Source organism: Nilaparvata lugens, chromosome 2 (assembly GCF_014356525.2).
Source record: "Nilaparvata lugens isolate BPH chromosome 2, ASM1435652v1, whole genome shotgun sequence".
Classification (NCBI taxonomy): domain Eukaryota; kingdom Metazoa; phylum Arthropoda; class Insecta; order Hemiptera; family Delphacidae; genus Nilaparvata; species Nilaparvata lugens.
The window spans coordinates 82,185,408-82,208,165 of record NC_052505.1 but is presented as its reverse complement, the minus strand read 5'-3'; the positions used below and the strand labels follow the sequence as shown (position 1 = coordinate 82,208,165).

Below are 22,758 nucleotides of genomic sequence, written 5' to 3'. Positions count from 1 at the left end.
GTTCAGAAACCATTTCATACCCATATTAAAAACCTTTTTCTAATACAAAAATTCATCATGAAGACAATTTTAAAGAGACCTAGAACTTATATAGTAAGATTATGTTCAGTGAATTTGATGTTAAAAATATAAGACAGTTATATCTTAGTTGCATAACAAATTACAGTTTTAAATACGAGCATAATTCCCTCTAGCCGATGACATAAATTATAATCTTAGACCTAATACACAAGAAAATATGAAATATATATAGCACCAACTCATCTCTAGAAGCAACTTTACTACATTAGCAGTAAATTCATAAATATACTAGAAAGTGAACTTCCACTTAATAATTTCCGAAATAATAAACACAGAAAAAGAGCCATAGAGGCAAGGCTGAACTTGAATTATTTCCAATCGTTCACTTTATACAATAATCAACTTTATATTATTATAAGTATATTTTCGAACACTTCATACGCTAAATTCAAGTTTATATATTACATCCCTGATTAGCTGATTTACGACTCACACTGGCGCATGAAGATCTTCCTTTTGCCGTGTTTTTGCCTCACTTACTGTACTTATTCATGTGAACATAAATTGAATCTTCATTTTATAACTATTATTTATAATAATGAAAGGATATCATTCCGTTATTGTATGTAATTAAATAAATGTATGTATCTTGATTTAAGTGCAGTAGCATATATACTTATATTATTTTTTGTAAGCTTTTTTTGTATTTTGTTTTTGGCAGATAAAATTCATTCATTCAATTCCTATATTGTTCTGGTATATAAATTGTTAATATTCCAAAGAATAGCTATATAATCACTACCTATCAAATTCAAAATCAAATAAAACTTACCCTCTATCTGGTATAACACTGTTGTTGTTGGCCTAATAACAATATTATTGTTATTTGTGACTTATTGTGTCATGTATTACAAAAAATTCTTCAACAGAAAAATATCATTTTTTTACTCGATTGAATGAATTTTAAGTTGAAAAATATCAAATTCAACTACCGTAATGTTTCAATAAATATTGTGAATCAATTATTTTTATAGGATGCCTGTCACTGGAAGCTCAGAAAGTTTTTGACAGTATTGATTACCTATTCAGGATCAAGTTGAATGTTGACGATAAGTTGATAGGCTCACGTCAGTCAATTGGTGAGTATGATTCAACATAATATACAGGGTGTTTACGAACTCCCTACCGTACCAATACACTAGGGCATTGAAAAACATAACTGAATATCATATTTAAATTGTCCGGAAGTCTTCATCAGTTACACAGCGGCCATTTTGCTTTTTCACCTATGTTTTTTTTTACTTAATGGTTGAACAAACAAAATTGAAACTTTGCACAATCATTCATGATAACTAGGCAAAGCTAAAAAAATGATGATAATTTTTCAAATTCATAAAACAAAATGATGGCCATTAAAAATTTCGTTTCTTAAATAACTGAGAAACCGTTGGTTTTACATAAACTTTACGGTACTGGAATAACTTGTTTTAGTAAATTTAATTGTCTATCGATTGGTACCAGATTTTTCAAGATTGGACTAATATTAACTGAGATACGACAGCTTTAGTGGTTGGTGACCCACCTTTGGAGGGTTAAGTAATGAACGTTATTTTATTGTTTGAAATGACCTAAACTCGCTTACTATTAACTTCAATGCAAATAGAGATTGTTGTATTATTGAGGCGACTATCAGTATGCCTTGGTTTGGATTGTACCAAAATTCCAGTGGTCATCTAGGTACCACCAAAACTGACATATCTCTGTTAATATTGGTCCAATCTTGAAAAATCAGGTATCAATCGATAGGTAATTAAATTTACTAAAACAAGTTGATTCAGTAAAGTTTTTGTAAAACCAACGGTTTCTCAGTTATTTAAAGAACAAAATTTTGAATGGCCGCCATTTTGTTTTATGAATTTGGAGAATAATCATAATTTTTTGTAGCTTTGTCTAGTTGTCATAAAAGATTGTGCAAAGTTTCAATTTCGTACCTATGTTCAACCATTAACTGGAAAAAAATGATAAGTGAAAAAAGTAAAATGGCCGCTGTGTGAGTAACTGAAGACTTACGGACAATTTAAATATGATACTTAGATATGTTTTTACCCAGGAATAATGCCCTAGAATATTGGTAGGGAGTTCGTAAATACCCTGTATATTATATATTGTGCATATGCGTAAGGAGTTCGTAAATACCCTGTACCGTATATTATATATTGCGCATATGCGTATCAATAATGAGTACGGTAAGGTAAACTAGAAGATAAAAAATTTATAAGCTACGGTATATTATTATTTACTCTGTTTCTAGTGTAGCAAATTATCTCATGTAAGTCTATTTGAGAGTGGAAATCAATGATTTTTAAATTTGAAAATGCCTTATCAGGTTTGAGGGAAAAGAGAAGTTTGGGTTTGAGTCGGACTGATCGATTTGATAAATGGAGAATTGATCGAAAGCTCTCAATACATCATGATTTTATCAAGAATCAATTAAAAAAATGAAAATGTTCTCTGTTTCACAATAAACCCAGTATATAGGCTAGAAGACGAACTTTAAACCCTTCAAATTTAACTTTTAAAACCCTTTAACTTCAATTGAAGTTAAATTATCGTTGGAAAGATTATTTAATTGAGCGCGCACCTGTATAGGACCTATGATAAGGAAGCTATATTCCAAGTTTTGTTGAAATCCATCTATAGTGAGATCCACGTTATGATGGCAGTGTTTGATTAGCAATGGTATTGCTATCCTTGTCTATCATTCAATAAAGCGGATAGCGATATCTCTTTCTCGCTTTGCTCTGTTGCCAGATCGTCTTTGAACAATGTGTAATTAACAATTGATAATAAAATATTTTATCCTTATTATGAAAATTCATTATGAAATTAATAAAAAATATAATTTCTTGCTTGATAAAATATTATCCTATTAAATCAAGCGAGCAATTTCTGTATTTATATATCTGGCTATTTTTATATCTGGTTATTCATGTTTAACGGATCTCGAAAACGGCTCTCTAACGATTTTCACGAAATTTGGAACATAGTAGGTTTATGATGTAAAGATTCGATTGCACAAGGTCTCATCCTTGGGAAAACTCGCTGAACGACATTCAAAGGATAATTCATCTTGCTGAAACAGCTGTGGGTAGTAAAAAAGTGAGTGAACGAGTGAGTATGTGAAAAATCAAAATATCGCATCTCCGAAATTCATAAGATGACGTATAGCCAGCTGTGAGATAGAAACACGATCATTTTAGAGAATTGTGTTCTGTGCGTTTATCAATAAATAAGAATAACGAGCGAAGCTCGGTGTCCCGATATTATTGATTATTTCAAACGACAATGAGCCGTTAATATTATATCAACTAAACTGTATAAGCTACCGTCTATAGAAGCAGGCATTGATAACAGAGGATCAGCAACGTTTTTCTCCAAAGACCTTAAAGATCTCTTTAAGGTCTTTGTTTTTCTCCAATCTTTCTCCACTGCCATTACAACCTCACTATAGTAGTTTTTTTAGAAATCGAGATCAGTGAGCTAAAGCTGCGTTTACACCAAAGTTATTAACAAATGATGATAACTTAATCCTTATAGATTCTATTAGATTAAACGGATCTTGACAAACACATGTTCATCATGTGTATGATAAGTTTTGTTCAATCTAATAGAATCTATATAAGGATTAAGTTATTAACAACTTTGGTGTAAGTTAAACGCAGCTTAAGAATTTTATAAGTATCCTATACTATTAAACGAGTAATTTCTGTTTATATTAGTTTAGATGTTTATATGTTTGTATTTCACCGAATCTCGAAAACGGCTTTAACGATTCTCACGAAATTCAGAACATAGTAGGTTTGTAATATAAAAATTCGATTGCACCGGGTCTCATCCCTGGGAAAACTCGCCTGAAGGAAACTGAAAGGATTTATTCATCCTTGGAGAAACAGCTGATAATTTCGTCGTCTGTTGATGATGGAAATGAGTGAGCGAGTGTATGTGTGTGGAACTGATCAATTCAAAATTATTATTAAGACAAAATTATGACTCGTCAGCTGTTGAACTTTTGTAGGCTAATCATTCAATCGGGTACCTAATGCTGGTTGTACAAGAGCCGGTTAAATTTTAATCCTGATTAATTCCAGTGGAACCAATCTGATAAGCTATCATTTTGAAATGGTCTTCTCTGATTTAGATTAAAATTTAATATGCTTATGTGAGAGAACTTGTTACATTTCTCTTGGAATTAATCTTAATCTACTGTGATTAGATAGAGCCTTTTTGAATGATCTATAAATATATTATAATTTCTTCTCTCGTAATAAATTGTATATGCTTTTGTACTCCAGAGCGGAGCTCGGTCCCCCGTTATTAGATTTGATTAGAATGGCAACTCCTATAATTTTGTATGCGTACTTGCTCAAGAACAAAATAATAGAAACTGTTTAATTTCAGAAGCCATCAGAAGCCCTCATAAACTCGCCCTATATGTAGATTCTGATTCAAACTCTGTTAACTCTGGTACTGTGATGCAGCACTCTGAACATTATAATAGGTAATTTAAAAACTTTAGGAGATAGGTACTCCAACATACCTACTAAGTCTTTAATAAAAGAAACCCACGACATCATGCTCTGCTTATTAAAAAACTATTGATAATTTATATTTATTTTTCTTTATATAACATATTCCCAATATTGTAATAGTTAAGTGAGAATAATATTAAGGTAGAATTCTGCAGAATTTCTTATTTTACAGTTATTATAGATAGGAATTCTTCCCCCACACACGGACCAATAGTCTATGTGGGGGAATATTTATTTCCTGAAAATATTTGTTATTGAATTGTGATGTAAATGTTTTATTGATGTATTTTTTTGATGGAAATAAATTGAATTGAAATTGAATTGCAGGTGTTGCTCCACCATCGAACAGCTGCTTCGATGTCGGTGGAGGCAGCAAGCTGTGCGCTGACTTCACACTGGTCGTCTTGGACAATGGCGAGGCCAACGAGAGTGCATTCAACACCTGCGCACTGATGATCATCAGCTCCAAGTTCCGCCGGTCTTGGGAGACCGCACCCGATGTGCAGGACTTGGAGATAAAGACGGAGTATCTGCCGTGCGACACTGAGAAGAGTCAACTGCTAGAGAAAAGCACCAACAAGTTTGCCACTATCATGAGGATTTACCTGTCCACAATTGAGGAGGAACCGAGCACTAAAGTCCATACCAAAGAGGGAGTTCAAGGTAACACCGTCTAAACACTCGCATATTTGCACAACAGAAAATCTATAATTTGAAGAGCATTGCCACTACCTCCGTAAACAAAGTCATAGTGCATTCTAGTGACGTCAGCACAGGTAGGGCTCCTACACCAATAAAAACACTAGCTCATATAGATCAGTTGAAACCAACAAATTTTTATTGGTGTAGGAGCCCTACCTGTGCTGACGTCAGGTAGATTGTGTAGGCTATGCCCCTACCTCCGTAAACAAAGCCATCATAGTGCATTCTGGTGACATCAGCACAGGTAACACCGTCTAAACACTCGCATATTTGCACAACAGAAAATCTACAATTTGAAGAGCATTGCCACTACCTCCGTAAACAAGTCATAGTGCATTCTGGTGACGTCAGCACAGGTAGGGCTCCTACACCAATAAAAACACTAGCTCATCATATAGATCAGTTGAAACCAACAAATTTTTATTGGTGTAGGAGCCCTACCTGTGCTGACGTCACCAGAATGCACTATGGCTTTGTTTACGGAGGTAGGGGCATAGCCTACACCTACAATTATGTTGATGAAAATAGAGACTTCATGTGAAACCGAACGAGTTATGCAGTAGCTTACAGTCTATTCCTTTTTGCATGCGTACTGCGTGTAGCCAGCGGTTGCGCACGTTCCTTACCATGAAACGGACCACAACCGCTCTATTTACTATCACATTTGTAGGGTAAAGTTGATATTCCAAAATTTCTACTGGTTTTGAAGAATAATGAATGAAGAATATATAATATTATCTCTATGAGAATCATCAGGAATATCGCTTCAAACTGTTGTTACACGAGAATATCCTTGTGTAACAATTTGAAGCGATATCCCTGATAATTATTCTCATAGAGATATATTCTCTTTTAATTCTTCTCCATTCCATTTTCACAAAAAAGCTATTTATTACAGCTACAAAAGTGATAAAGCTATTTATTACAGCAGCATTTCTATTTATTTATTCATCTATTACAATTAAAATGACACTAATGTAATAACATTGGAAGATAAAATAATAAGATAGAATACTGGATAATAAAATGAGAATGATCTGGATAGAAAATGATAGATTTCTAATATTTTCAATCATCCTGTCTTACATTTTATAGTTTCCTATGTGTGATACCATCATCCAAGCTCACGTTGATAGGAAAACACACACACACATATATATATATATATATATATATATTATATATATATATATATATATATATAATATATATATATATATAATATATATATATATATATATATATATATATGGGCATACTCTACAAAAATTAAGCCCTTTTGTAATAATACCTCTAGACTGTGTATTCCAAATAATTGGTTTTGAGCAAATTTATACTTTATTTTAATTTATTTGAAAGCAGTTTTGGGCGAATGCCTGTTGTTTTTACCTGCATTGTTTCTATCGTCTAAGAATAATAAATAAATAAATATTAGACCAGAAATTGGACAATGAATTGATTGATACTCTTTAATATTCCAACCATTCTTATTCACGACTATTAAGGACAGATTATTGCATCTGAAAAAGGTATCAATAGAATAGAGTCAATCTTTGATTATTGTATGTTTCATACTGATATTATATTATAGGCTATAAAATAATAGCTTCACAATAAATCATAGACCTCATGAACTGTTGCAATGTTGTGCGTGGGAGTCACCAAAATAATAATGTTTTAGAAATAAATATCATCTTATTGATGCGTATGTAGATCATTGAATGAATTACTCATTAATTTTTGAGAATACTGTTATGGAAAAACCAATAGGCTCACTTTTTCCAACTGTACAACTACAGCTAATAGTGATAAGTTACTACAAGATGTACCTAGAATAATTGTATTTTAAAATGACATTCTAGTTACATTGAGTTACTGCATTTGTATTAAGACAATGCATATATATTCAACTATTTTATAGCCTATCTGGGAGCAAATCACATGTTTTCCATCTCTGATAAAAGATGGAAATTGAATCTTATTGAAATTGAAAGAGTCTACTACTCTTGATGAATTAATCAATTATACTTTTCCAAGATGAATAATATTTATGCCTCCAGTGCTAATACAACATTCATAATTTTATAATTGGCTATTTTCTCATATTTTCTATCTCCTTTTTATTTAGAATTGTATTATGTTGGAAATTATTGTATAGTGTAGAGGAGGCAAAATGGGGTTTTTACCTGTTGTCTCCATGAATAAAAATTTGAAGATTATATTATCCAATATTTTATTATTTCTCATGGTATAACCTGAAATTTACAGCATCGCTTTTCGTGAAGAGTGTCACTGAAGACATGGTTTGTGATATCAAGCAAGATTCTACATATTCAGTTTCCTGCTGTGGGAATATAAAAATACCTGGCTTGGAGAAAAAACCAAAAGGTGATATTGATCGTATCTTTAACATTCACTTCAAGTTACATGTTAGATTATAAGTTATTTAATATTGGAATAATTAATATGTTCAGCATAGTCCAGTCATTTATTCATCTCCTGTGAGAGAATCTATAAAAACTGAGTAAAGCTACAATATTGTTTTCAATACAATTACAAATACAAGTGAGGAAATATTTCCTGTTTTTTAAGGTACCTATCAATTTAAAAATGGACTTTAGAAGTCCAGAAGAAAATGAAATTATGCTGATTGGATAGGCCTATTGGGCGTTTCTCTTTTCCAATATTCATTCATATTTTTTTCTGATGAGGTGAAAAAGTAATCCACAAAAATTAAGTTTATTCAAAACCCATACTCGAGTTCCAACGCCATACTTGGCATCATCTTCAGTGGAGAACAATGCCATTTTAAACTGAAGATGATGCCAAGTAGCCTTTGGCGTTGAAACTCGAGTATGGTTTTTAAATAAACTTAATTTTTGTGGATTTGACAATATATGTTCAACTACTTTTTCACCTCATCATGGAGAAGTTCCACAACATTTGTGAAAACAGTGTAAATTTTTCTTTTTTTCTTTTTTGATTTTGTTTAATCCAATGTCAATGAAGATTACATCAACTGATTCATAAAATTATGGTATAAAACTTTCTTCTGTCTATTTGAGATATAATTTGAATTATAATTCAAATATAAATCAACTTATGAATTAGTGGATAACATCAAATCCAATACCTCTAATTTTGAATCTGTATGATTCAAATCCTTATTCTTGGAGACTATATTCAGTAGAATAGTGAAATGAACATAGGCCTACTTCTCATTGTCAGATTTATACGGCAGAGTGCATCATTTTAATTATTATTTGTAGATAGAAGCAATGTTTCTAAGATAATTGATTTGAAGGATTTTTCTTTGCCACATATTATAGAATAATAATAAAAGGATAGTAAAAGGATTTTCCCTTCGATCACTGATGATAGATGTTATTGCAATCGGATAATTATTCTACTGTTTTACAGGATGTGTAATTCTCGAAGCAAAGAAATTATCTAAGGATAAAGACGATGCAGATGTCACTTTTGGAATGAAGATCAAAGTGGATGATGATACCATTGGTTACACAGATACTAAAGGTATGGAAAATGAGTAAACTACACACGAGTAAATTCAAAATTTTTTAAAAAGTTTTTTGATTAATTCCTCACTCATGAAAGCTACAAATAGAGGAGTAAGCGATTTTCTTCGATATATGTAGGTAGCTAACTAAACTTTTGTGTTGTTGGAAATTATTCAATCATATACAAGAAAACCTCATAGAATTTAAATTTTCAGATAGAAACTCAATCATGTAGGTACCTTTTTTATTGGCTCTGATTAGTTTGAGCCAATCAAGTAAAATAAGTAAATATTGTGAAAAGAGAAAATATATTATAAAGATAGTACCTACATGTGATTAAGTAAAATAAAAAAAAACTTGGTTGCTTTTATCAAGTTCCAATAATTCTAGTAGTCTATAGAAAAATTCTTAATTCTATAGAGAAAAGCGAGTATTCTCAAAGAAATGATACAAAATACATTATTATTCATTGTGTATAAACGTAATCATATAACCGAAATTATTCCGTTTAGTGATAGGTCTATTGCTCCTATATAAAAAAATATTTACTTTCTAAAAAGGAAACACTGTATGTCTCTAATATACAACTTTAACATACATATTCTATATGCCTAGGTCACTGCAAGGTACCTAGAATACATTTTAGGTACATTGGGTCACTGGTTGCTAAGTTGTTGATCTCTCACTTTTTTGAATTTTCCTGGATATAGTTCACCTGCCTTTTAGCTAAAAGTCCATGTCTATACACTGTGTGATAAAATAATATACGGCTGTTGAGTAAGGTACCATTCATAAAAATCATATATTTAGAATTGATTGGTATTATCTTTATTGTAACAAACTGATCAATCAATCAACTACAATAATATCATAATATAAATTTGAATGTTATACATTTCAGTAGACCATTGTCATAATTCACTGTTCAGTTGTTGAAATTTTACTCCTTTAGATTTTCCTGAATAGTTACCTGCCTATTAGCTTATCGTATACGTCTATACTGTTGATATAAGGTTATTTATAGCTGCTGTTGAATGGGATACCATTCATAACAATCAAAATTTGGAATTGTTATTATCTTAATTGTGACCAACTGATCAACCAATCAAATGCAATGAAATAACATTTAAATTTGAATATGATATGTTATGGTAGAACATCATAATACATTTTGTTGAAAAAAAAACATCATAATTGATCATAAAAAACACATTAAGAGCTCACTCAGAAATGATATTATGATTTTAAAAATTTAATAATCATTGATAATAATATTTCTCAAAATTAACTCAAATATCTGACTCCTGCTTGCCCTCGAGTGATCTTTTATTTAGTTTGCAAGTCAGTATTTTATTTCGTCTATATTGTTTGTTTTTTTTTTCATGTAATTTGATACAGTGGCTAGTTATAATAGTTTTGTGTCTGAAAAGATTCATTTATTTTTTTAAATTTTAATGATTGATTCTTATTTTTGATTTTATAATGGTAGAATTTTGTTTATTCTGAAAGTTTTGTTGAACTATTGTAGTATAGCCAACAATCTTGCTATGAAGTGACGACTATTTTTTGTGATTTACTGTTTATAGAGACTTCCATCATAGTATTGCCATAATAAAAATATTTTAATTATTGTATGGTACTTTCTATTGTCATTTAATTTATAAAAAGTGTAACTATATTGTATTTGAAAATTGTCTTATGATGAAATAATAGTTATTTGTATATCTAGAGTGAAAAGTGCTGTTTTTTCTCTTTGAGGGAAAAGTTTGAAGCCCGAGGCGAAGCCGAGGGCAACAATTATCCTGAGGGAGAAAAAACATTTTTCACTCGTGATATACACAACATTTTTCCTCCACCTACATTTTTATAAAAACTGCAAAAATAATTTTAAAAACGTACGTGACCGAACAATGTGTTACAACATAACCTAAAAAGTAAACAGAAACAGCTGGCTTGTAATCACAGTTCTCCGCCGACAGCGCTATGCGCTATTGTCGGCAAAAGTTGTAACAACAATGGCCGCCACAACTACAGCTATGATGAAGTTCCCGTTTAAAATTTGATTAGTTAATAAGGAATATTCGTTGGCTGGTATTTTGAATAGCATGGAATATAAAGAATTATTTATACATTTTTTTAGTATAGTGATATGAAGTTTGTAATAATTTTATCTTACTAACATATATTTCATATGTTGATCAAATCTGGTTGGGGTATTGAATTGGCTCAATGACTGACTACTCTATATGATTCCTCATCTGAGCTTAAACCTTCTTACCTATTACAATCAAAGTCCTTAAAGATGCATAGACTCACATGCTGCGCTAGTGTTGTACTTGGAATTGAAATCGGTCATTGAGGGGGCAACCTATAAGATTATTACATACCAATGCCTTTGTAAATCTATAATATTACAAATATATAAATATAATATCTCGTGCTAAAATACCCCAATGTCGGCCTTCAATTCCAAGTAAGAGTTATCATTGGGAAGGCATAGGTATTGTGGGTCTATATCTCTTTAAGGTATTTGATTACAATGTACGTTTTTAAAATAGAGATGCTTCCCATGTTATTTAAATGGAGTCACTTTTCCTCCCTAGGAATTTTTTCTGTTTTTTACTACCGAGAGCGAAAAAGTGACACTTGAGTATTATGTTTCAGGGAGTAAAGTAAGTACTTTAGACAGTACCTAGGTGGAGGAAAACACCTATTTCATTCTATCTATTCTATAATAAATCTGTAATTTTTCAACAGGTTTGTTACTTCCGGGCACCAAATGTTTTGACATTGGTGCATTTCCTGGCTTCAAGATGTGCGTCGATCTCTCAATTTTGAGTATGAATAGCGGATTCGCCGATGATAGTATTTTCAAATCGTGCGCACTGTTAACAGTCAGCTCCAAGAGTCACACTGAGTGGGAAGGCATACCAGCCCTAAGCGATGTCATCGGCAAATCATCCGCAATTTCTTGTGACAGTACTGAGAATGACATCATCAAAACGACTGGTAGCTTTGTGATGGCCATCGCGAGGGTATTTGTCAATTCTAGTGCTACGGAGAGCAGTAAACCAAAAAAAACAGGTAGCAGCCCCAATTGCGACAGTTGATAGCCAGAATCAGCATCCACCATACGGAGGTAATGAAAAATTCGTATTTCTAATCATTTCTAAGAGCCTGTTCACATGACAGCGATTTACGTTCGGTTGTCGCGCGGTTGAAAAACCGAGCGGTTGCCAGGTATAGGGGAAACACATATGGCGCCGTACACATGCATCGCTCGGTTTTAGTAGTCGCCAGCGAATCGCGGCGGTTGTAATCTCAGACTTAACCGAGGGCAAATCGCTCATGAATCGCTGTCATGTGTACGAGACTGGCAAATCGAGCGATTTGCCAACCGCGCGACAACCGAGCGTAAGTCGCTGTCATGTGAATAAGTTAGCTCTAAGGGCCGTTTGCACAGTCAAAGCTTCAACTCGATTCAATCAGCTGGTGGCTCAAACTCAAAATGGAACACATTATAACAAACTAGACTTGATACGGATTTAATCCAGTTTGAAATGAAAATTTAGTTTAAAATGTCACTGTGCAAACGACCCTAAGAGTAATGTGATAAGTTATAAATAATAGGCTAATAACTTAATTTTTTATTGAAGAAATTTGACTGTAGTGATTTCCACGTTATAATGGCAGTGAAGATAGGAGAAAAACGTTGCCGAACCTCTGTCTTGTCAATGCCTTCTATAGACGGTAGCTGATATAGGTTTATGGTAATATTAACTGTTCATTCTCGTTTAAAATAATCAATTATATTTTATTGAGCAAGAAATAATATTTTTTCAATAATAATTTCATAATGAATTTTCATAAATTAAGATGAAATATTTTTTTAATTGATTATTAATTCTACATTGATGAAAGACGATCTGGCAACAGAGCAAAGCGAGAAGAGATAGCGCTATCCGTTTTGTTGAATGATAGACAAGGATAGCAATACCATTGCTAATCAAACACTTCCATTACAACGTGGACCTCACTATAAGTCTCCTATTCAATAACAAAAGGTGATTCAATAATTAGCAGATCGTGATGGATAACTAGCTGTTTTAGACATAAGTTACCTTCTATCAAAATTCGGAAAGGGAACAAGCAGTTTATTTGGGCTAGTCCTGTAGTCATTTTCTGATCATATATTTGATTTTTGTATTATAAATGTAAATAGAATAGCCTAAATAACTAGGTACGGTACATCAATAAATAATAATATTGATTGAATACCATATCATGACCTTAAATAATAGGCTACCAGCAAGTCAAAAAATATTTCTACTATTGATGACAAAGTTGAGAAATATAAGTTTTGGGCAATAGCCTGATTTTTATTATTTTTTTTTTTGCTTTTATCAATAAGTATTTGTTCGCTTGAATGAATGAATATGTCATCTCTAATCTCTATTTCAAGATTTTTGATTGAATTTATTCTCACTATTCATTCCATATTCTTGATTATATAATTCATCACCTTTCTTGCATCAGCAACTTTGATGGATGACATTGTACCAGAAAAATTAATTTTGATTTTTTTCAATAAGCGTCTTCCGTTTATTTTTATGTTGGAAAGATATACAGAAACGGAATTCTATTTTTCCAATATTCAAGCTTAATTCTTATGATTCAGCATAGATTTAGTTGTTGTCTCTGATAAGAATATTAATACTTACCATTATAATAAATAATCACAATTTCAAACTTTATTCTCTTTTCCTAATGTTCTACTAAGAAATATACTAAGATAATAAATCAGATTATTCATAAAAAATCTCTTGTTTTTGTATTATTTGATAATGTCTATTTTCAACTCATAAATGAATATAAGGCAGCAATAAATAATATATAAATGAATATATAATTATTATTAATATTAATGCATTTTCAAGTGTAATAATAATTTGTTTCATCTTTCTGATAAACCGAGATACAAAATTTTTAGTATAATGTATATTTGGACAGTAATTTTTGTGATCTTTATAAAAGTGTTTTCATAACCTCATTGGACTATTTTTATCAAAATTAGGGAGAGGAACAGTTTTGGGTTTATCCTGTTGATTCTCTCCCAATCATTAATTTGATGTTGTGATTAAGGAATGTGATAAATGTAAATGTAAATATAGTATGATAGACAGTTTTGTTCTGTGTAATAACCTATTTCTTTAACTGTAGCCTAAAAACACTAAAGCTGCGTTTAGACCAAAGTTATTACTGTAACAAAATGTTAATAACTCAATCCTTATAGATTATATTAGATTGAACATTAACTTATCATACACATGATGAACATGTGTGTTTGTCAACTTCCGTTCTATACAATAGAATCTATGAGGATTAAGCTATTAACATTTTGTTAATAACTTTGATTTAAACCCAGCTTAACTCTTTTCATTCTTGCCGTACACTACTATTGACCATTTCCAATTTCTACGTTATCTATAATACTAGATCTATTCTACATAATGTATAAATCTACATTAATACATTATTGCTGAGCAGCCTAATTGATTAAATTCATATGAAATGTAAATAATTGCTTCCTTAATTGATTGATATGACTTTTTAGGTGCAATTTATCTGAAAACTGACTTCGAGAAAATGACATGTGAGCTGACCTACTTGGGATCCGCCAATGATCATTATGCTCTAACTTGCTCTGGAAAAGTCACATTGGATGACAATCAGAAACATACTGGTAAGTTATGAGAAAATTAGAAGGCCATCTATCCTCATATTATATTATACAAAATAAAAATGATTGGAATAGATACCGTAGCCTAGTAGAATTGAGATGGAATTTGAAAATGAATATATTTTATTTCCAAAATCCATGCAAACAAGCAATAAAAAGTAATCTTCATAATATTCTAAATAGGCTACAATGTGAAATTCACTACGAATTCGGGAATTAACTTAGCCTACCGTAATCAAAAATGGGTAACAGCTCAACTTTTATAATGAGTGGAACATCATCTCATATTAATGAGGTTTATTTTACTTACACTTGTGTTTATCCAGATCAACTAAAGATATTTAGTTATTTATCTATCAACTGTGAGGATGAGAAAAACATATAAAGCTCTATAAGGCTTATATATGCTTTATATTCTGATAATAGTAAATTATAGACTAATATGGTTGCATAGCTTAGTTATGAAATAGTGATTTTTAGTACCTACACTTACAGAATATTTTAAGAACTCTTATTCCAAAATTCTCTCAAGATTTGATTCAAAATGTCGACTTTCGATTGAAAGAATCTGACAACAGTCTGTTAATCCAAGGAATATTCTCACAAAAAGGTTTGGGTATTCTGGAAATCATTGAAGTCAATAATATACCTAAGCAAAATGAGTTTTATATTTAATATCCTGTCCAACTTTTTGATTCCTCACATGGGCTCATATAAAACCAATAATGTGTAATCCAATATTCAATAACCTCCCCACTTTCAGTGTCATATTCTGGATTTGTTTATTCAGATTCCAAGGTCATGATACTCATTTCTGCACTCTTTTTTAAACTTTTTAATTTTCTTAAACACCAATTGGACGCTGGATCCGCGCCTGACGCAGTTACAGTGTGCCTAACATTAATTTAATATAAAGGTTTACCAAAAATGATTAGATACGGTACATATTTATTTCAATTTTCAGCTTGAACATAAATTGTTTGATTCATAAATTTCCAGGTGCTCTCCTTGTTAAAAGTATGAGGCGTTTGATCCAAGGAGGTGAGAATGAATATCTCTACAATGTATCACTCACCGTTGATAATGCAGAAGTTATTTCTCTCAATTTCCCAGGTAAAAATATCATTATATCATTGTTGTTATTCCTTGAATATCCTAAAGTCACAAGTTGATGTAGGCTGAATTATACGGTATTGAATCCAATACTGCTCATATAATTAATACGGTAACGGTATCTTCTTTCAAGTATGCCTAATTGATAGTCTATAATGATTAAGGGTTTTGCATTACCGGTAACTTTTTTATGAGTTGCAGGCTATCAATTAATGAATATCAGACCTGCTGGCAATACATTTGTCATTTTTATGAGAAAGCATTAATGAGAAAAATCAAAGAATCAATAACTTAATATCATAGTATGCCTTCCCACAGTGATAGTTAACAATCAAAGAGAAAATGATTATACTTTTCATCAGAATTGATTCTATATTTGATGACCAGAATACGTCCAAATTCATACATTTCCAACCAAGTTTCTCGAACTCTATTATGATTAAATTTGTTTCATCCAATTCTTATTTTATTGTACCTATAGTTTGACATTTCGTAAGTACGGTACTGCTTATTCCATCAGTTTCTCATGTTGAGTCCTAATTTTGAATAAATTATACAGTTTGATGATGATAATGAAAAATATAACAGTGACACTGACAATAATGTATCCGGATAGGTATATTATGTTCTCATAGTTTTCAAATCAAGACTTTGAATGTTTAATATGTTCTTAAGTAATCTGCTCCGTTATTGGAAGTTTCATCAGTTATCCAAAAATAGTTAGGCTATACCATTATTCATGGGAGAGAGAAAAACAAAATTTTGTAGTTCATATCTACAGCTTCTGTTAATAAATCGAACATTTATTTTTTATTTTTTAAAGTAATTCTTCTCATGCATGGGCATGGAAATTTTTTCTTTTAGAAAAACTTAGTAGTAATGTTTATGTACATAATGAGGATGATTGAACGATCCGTGACATTTGTTTATTATGAGTAAACAGCTATCTACAGTAAGCCAGAAATGAAATTTTGAAAAAGCCTCTTGTTGATGACGAAGAAGCTTTTTTGTCAATTATTATTTTTGGATGTGTCAAGAACATGACAAAAACATAATATGGATATGTCAAGAACATGGACATGAGCATGAAGTTTTGTGTAAAAAAACTATTAAGGAAAAATACAACATAGCCTAGGCCTATTGTTTAAATTTCATCACTGGAATATTTCTTATTTAATTCTATATCTAATATCGGGGACCGAAGCTTCGCTCTGGAGTACAAAAGCATGAAAAATGTATTACGAAAGAAGAAATTATAATAACATTCATACAGAAATGTTCTATCTAATCACAGTAAATTGAGATTAATTCCCAAAGGGAAGGCAAAAATTTCCCTCACAAAGGCCCAGTTGCACAAAAGACGGTTAGATTTTAATCCTGATCAACTCCACGTGAACCAAATCAAAGAAGCGACCATTTCAAAAAGATGGACGTACTGGAATTAATCAGGATTGAAAATAACCCGGCTTTTTTGCAACCGGCACTAAGTACCTGATTGAATGATCAGTTCAACAGCTGAGTCATAATTTTGACACAGTCCACCACACATGAACTCGCTCACTCACTTCCATCACCAACAGACGACGAAGTAATAATTATTTCAGCTGTTCTTCCAAGGATGACTATTAATTATGAATTATCCTTTTAGCGATTGTCCTTCAGCGAGTTTTCCAAGGGATGAGACCTAGTTCAATCGAATTTTGATATTATAAACCTACTATTTTCTGAATTTCTTGAGAGCCGTTTTCGAGATCCGGTGAAATACAAACATAAATAAACATCTAAAAAACATCCAAACATCTAAACATATAGCCTAAACATAAAAACAGAAGTTGCTCGTTTAATAGTGTAGGATATAATATGTTTCTTGGATGGATTTCATTCTAATGTTCACTATTTTTTTGTGATTCTAATATTAACACAGTTTGTTAATGGATTTGAACACGACATGCAGTATATAATTGACTGCATGTCGTGTTCAAATACATAAACAAAGTGTGTTATAATACAAAGCAGCTCGGAATGAATCAAGAAACCATCACCTTCAATTCTAATATTGTTTGATTAACAAAATAATTTTTTTTTTAAATTTTCCAACCTATAATGGAATTTATTCTCAGTACTTTACAGAATATACCATTTATTGCTTTCATTAATTATTTATCCTGTTTAAACCTGCTCTAACAAATAATTTATTTTTTATGATTCGTCACTGTGAGTATTCTATAATTGATAATGCAATAAAAACACAAATCCATTTTTGTTACATCCACATTCATCTGACTTTGTACCGTACACATCAGGATTGCGGTCTCATGATGAACAAGGTATGATGAAAGCAACACATATTCATCTGTAGATGTGCGTTTCAACACAGAACTGCAGTCTAATACAAATATAATAAAAATGTACTTTTTTGTAAGTTGTGTAACTCTGAATGATCAAATAAATAAATAACTAACCGTGGATGTGACAAAATTGAAACTGTGTTTTATCAATTATAGAGGACTTTTTGTGTAGTTGAGAAGCTGATATTGTGGTAATTATTCATATTGAATGAAAAAGACTAAGAAATTGTCAAAAAACCACTGGTTTATTGATAATTAGAAAGACCGGCTTCGGTTATTACACCATTGTCAATCTCTGATAAACAGAAAGTTTCTGTTTATCAGAGATTGACAATGGTTTAATAACCGAAACCGGTCTTTCTAATTATCAATAAATCAGTGGTTTTTTGACAATTTCTTAGTCTTTTTCATTCAATTATAGAGGAATTCCAGAATATCATCATCATTCATAAAAGGTTTAATAATTGATAATTACTATTGTATTCTTATATAACTTTAAAGTGAAAAAAACACTCAGCACATTCTTTGGTGTAGCGACGACCGTTTCGTGCTGGTATTGCACATTCTCAAGCCCGACAGAAACTAAAGTATTTAAGGTTATGAAGATGAGTATTTGGTCAGAGTGGGGGTGGAGGGGAGTTTTGGCGGTTGATGGAGGAGGATTTAAATGAGTTTGTCGAACAGGGTGTGGGAAGAAAAGTTGATTTGATCATTGAGAATATTGTTTGGCTTGTTTGGAGTACTTGTATATTTCAAATGGGTCGTTTTTGAACTTTAAAGTTATATTTGAATACGACAGTAATAATAATAGTGAAAACAAGATGGATAATCAACAATACATTTATAATTATTAAAATGAACTTTTCATAATATAGTGACTGTTATAAAATATTCTAAATTACTTGAGCTATTTTTCACTTTATATAATATAATCATGATAATAAAGATGATCGTTTATTGGATATAACTTAAATATTTTGACAGTTATCAGAATGCTTTTGAAAAAATACTAACAAGTATGCAATGAGCCTGTTTTCGCTTGGAGTCTCTTCGAATTGAGCTTCCATATAGAGAATATCCATAAAATACTAAAATTATTAATAAGAACAATATAAAACATGAATTACCCTTTTATTTAAAAGATTTAAAACATTTAAAAACAACTAGTAGTCCATGCAAGTGAAGTGATTTCATGAAATGCTGTACTTACAAAAAATTACTCCACAAAAATTTACTCAAAATTGCATTTGTATCTGCAAATTTTTTCTCGATTTTATAACGGAATAATAACTTGAAACTAGGATTACCCATGACATTTTCTTTAAATTTTCCAGAATTTCCAGGTCCTAGTAGGCAGTGTTTCCCAATCCTTGGATTTCCCGATCTGAAGGAATGCATTGATTTGGACGATTTGCTGACAGACGAAAATCTTTCAAATGAAAGCCATTTCAAATCGTGCAAGATGATGGTGTTCAACTCGCACAAGGAAGTCTCACAGTACGGATCGTATCATCTTTCAGCAGCCATACGCAGATTGGAGGTGTTGTCATGCAGTACTAGCAAGGAAGTATTGCTGAAAAAAGGTGGAGAGGGAGCCGATGTTTTGAGAATTAGTTTTGAGAAGGCGACTGATGACGACAAGAGAGAGTGGGGAACTCTGAAAGACACTGTGCCCACTAAGAAGCAAGTTCAGGAGACTCCCAGCTCTGGAGGAATTCTTGGTTTGATCAATTCAGGATTGAAGAGTATTTTCTACTGAATCCCGAACTTTAAACCGTCATCATTCTTAGATTCAGTGTCATTGAATGCATTATTGTTCTGTAGCATAACTAGACCAAATTTTAGAATTAAATATTACCATAGAGAAACAATAGTGTAAGTAGATATCCCATGGTATAGGGAATTTATGTCGCAACTTTTACTGTTATCTCAAGCCGATTACTGTCGACTATTGTCAATTTTCACTGTTTTGATGGGGCGATAGTGTATGGACGGAACAATTCCGTAGTGAGAGACTACCAGCGTCACACAGCTGCATAGGAAAGAACTACGTGAACTATCGGCTTGGGATAACAGTAAAAGTTGCGACATAAACGCCCTATACCATGGGATATCTACTTATGCTATCGTTTCTCTATGATATTACATATAGGCAGAATACTGAGCCGTACCCATTAACGTATTTTCTTTGCAAAATAAGTAGGTACCTAGTAATTGTTTTCTCCATTCTTCTGCAATAAATTTCTCATAAGATTTCATTACACATATCATTGATAATATTTCTCTGTTACCCTAGTCAACATCTCAAACAGAAATGCTTTGTCTTTACCGGTACCTTTTTGTAGTTATCATTTTTTTCATCCGATATTTTATTATTCATAGTTTTTGTGATTATTTGAAGAAGATAATTTCAAGAAGCTGATAGATTTTTGAGATAACGTAGGACTGAGAATAAAAATGCCATCCAATATTTTATTATTAATAGGTTTTATGATTATATGAAGAAGATAATTTAAAGAAGCTGATAAAATGTGTAAGATAACGTACTGAGAATGAGAATTTCATCCAATATTTTATTATTATAGGTTTTATGATTATATGAAGAAGATAATTTCAAGAAGCTGATAAATTTTACAGATAACGTACCGGTACGACTGAGAATAAAAATGTCATCCAATTATTCTTGCATACAACGAATTCTAATAACTATCAATTTAATACTATCGAAAAGTTTTTATTTTGAGACACTACATTTTGAGGAGTCAACATTACTGTGCAATGAGGTGCAACATTACGGTGCAATGAGGTGCAATATTACTGTGCATTACTGTGCAACATTACTGTCAACATTACTGTCAACATTACTGTGCAATTACCTTCTGGTAATAGGAATGCCAAATCTATTCAAATTCAATTCCCAATCCGTCGATATTAATAATTGATGCAAGAACTGTTCATATTTATTATCATTATTATTTAGTATCATTATTATTTTATTCGCATTATTTTCAGTTTATAATATCCCATGTGTGTACGCTAAGCGAATTCCTGATTTTATTTTCAATTATGAGATAAATATGCTCCTGTTTGCAGACAACGTTCACTCTTTAGCAAACAGTATTGTATTCATTGACTGTACACTACGCATTTTTGTTTTGTTGAACTCAATATTTTATTATTGTTATTCTGTATCAATGTACTTGTCATTGAATAAATATCTACTTACTTATTCAATTGAGTAATAGATAATAACATAATATAAACATTAGACAATAATGGATAAGCATAGGTATTCCAGATTCTGTACTTGAAATTAGAAAATAGGGTGGTTTTAATTTCTCCAGATTTCCATTTTCTTGTAAAATAATTATAATATTGTTATAACGTAAGTTTAATGAGACTCGTCAAATGAGAATCCTTATATCTACACAAGATTATAATGGCTATGCTTTGAAATCAGAATGTGGGTACCGTACTGCAAGTTGCCTTAATAGAACTCACAGTTGCTTGTATTATCATTATAATGTAGCCTGAAGTTTGTCTAAAAGTTCATCAACAGTAGGCCTAAATACCACGAAACAGCCTATACTTTAATGTCGATCCTATGCTGTTTTTTTTATTTTTCATTCTCAATATTTTTTCATGTTATATATTTTTATTATTCAAGTGCTTTTTAGATAGGCTTATTCTACGAAAAACAGTCTCTCACCCAACATGAGTCATTGATTGTATCATTTTAAATTTATTCTTATTTTATCATATTGTTATTAGGATTTTTGTTGAGTTTCTTCAATTTGTTGATAATAGTTAAATATTGATATGTGTGAGTGTTAAAAAACAATAAAATTCACTTTCGAGTGGGAACATTTTGTTATTTTATATCACCAATAGTACTGTACTTAAACTATCATCAATTAACAGAACAATGAACTCCGCATTGTTTTCAATAGAATAGAATAGAATAGAAAAATCTTTATTCATCAGACATGTCCAAATACATATGAATAGCGTCAGTTTGAAATTACATATAAGTCTTAACTTACTATAGTTGGTACACGAATAAAATTCAAAATAAATCAATGATTGCTGTTGTCAAACTCCTACAAACAAACAGAGATAAGCTCACCAAATATTCCTTCAGATTCTTACCAAATATTTTGATATCTTCAATTAACTTTGAATTGCCTGGTTGAAAAAATTTCTTCCATTGAAAATTGTTTTTTCTCAAAAAGATCCAATCTATGTCTCTCAATAATTAGGCCAAAACGGGTATTTTAGTTGTGAGTCTGATTTCTTAACTCTAATACATTGGACTGCTTCCTGAAAAACATGATCACATGGAATACATATTGACCATAGATTGTTAAAATCCCAAGTTGAGAGAACAGTAATCTTACTGAGTCGCTTCTTCTGAGGTTAAACATTATTCTAATTGCCCGCTTCTGATGTTTAAGAATTTTATCCAAATTTCTTTTACTCATACTGCCATAATGCACAGGCCATATGCTAAATGCGCATGTATTACAGCATAGTATACTGACTTTAGTGTTTGGATACTACACACGTCGGACATTTGTCTCAGAGCATAAATACCAGGAGATATCTTTTTTATGGCATACACGACTATCCCACGAGAGATTGCTATCCAATAACAGGCCCAAGAATTTCGTGCTATTTCTTGTTTCTAAAATTTCCCCATCAAGTTAAAAAAAAAACATTTAAAAAAA

The 22,758-nt window shown here is 31.4% G+C and overlaps 1 protein-coding gene across 1 annotated transcript in view; it reads left to right on the top strand.

Moving 5' to 3' along the window:
* LOC111064449 overlaps window positions 1-21,895 on the top strand; it is a 22,425-nt gene extending 530 nt beyond the window's left edge. The window contains exons 2-9 of the mRNA XM_039420219.1: window positions 1,056-1,160; window positions 4,938-5,273; window positions 7,581-7,700; window positions 8,733-8,846; window positions 11,588-11,969; window positions 14,445-14,573; window positions 15,570-15,683; window positions 19,366-21,895. Coding sequence (XP_039276153.1) covers window positions 1,056-1,160; window positions 4,938-5,273; window positions 7,581-7,700; window positions 8,733-8,846; window positions 11,588-11,940 — 1,028 coding nt within the window. The 3' untranslated portion in view covers window positions 11,941-11,969; window positions 14,445-14,573; window positions 15,570-15,683; window positions 19,366-21,895. The remainder of the gene's footprint in view (window positions 1-1,055; window positions 1,161-4,937; window positions 5,274-7,580; window positions 7,701-8,732; window positions 8,847-11,587; window positions 11,970-14,444; window positions 14,574-15,569; window positions 15,684-19,365) is intronic.
* Window positions 21,896-22,758: the final 863 nt, after the last annotated feature.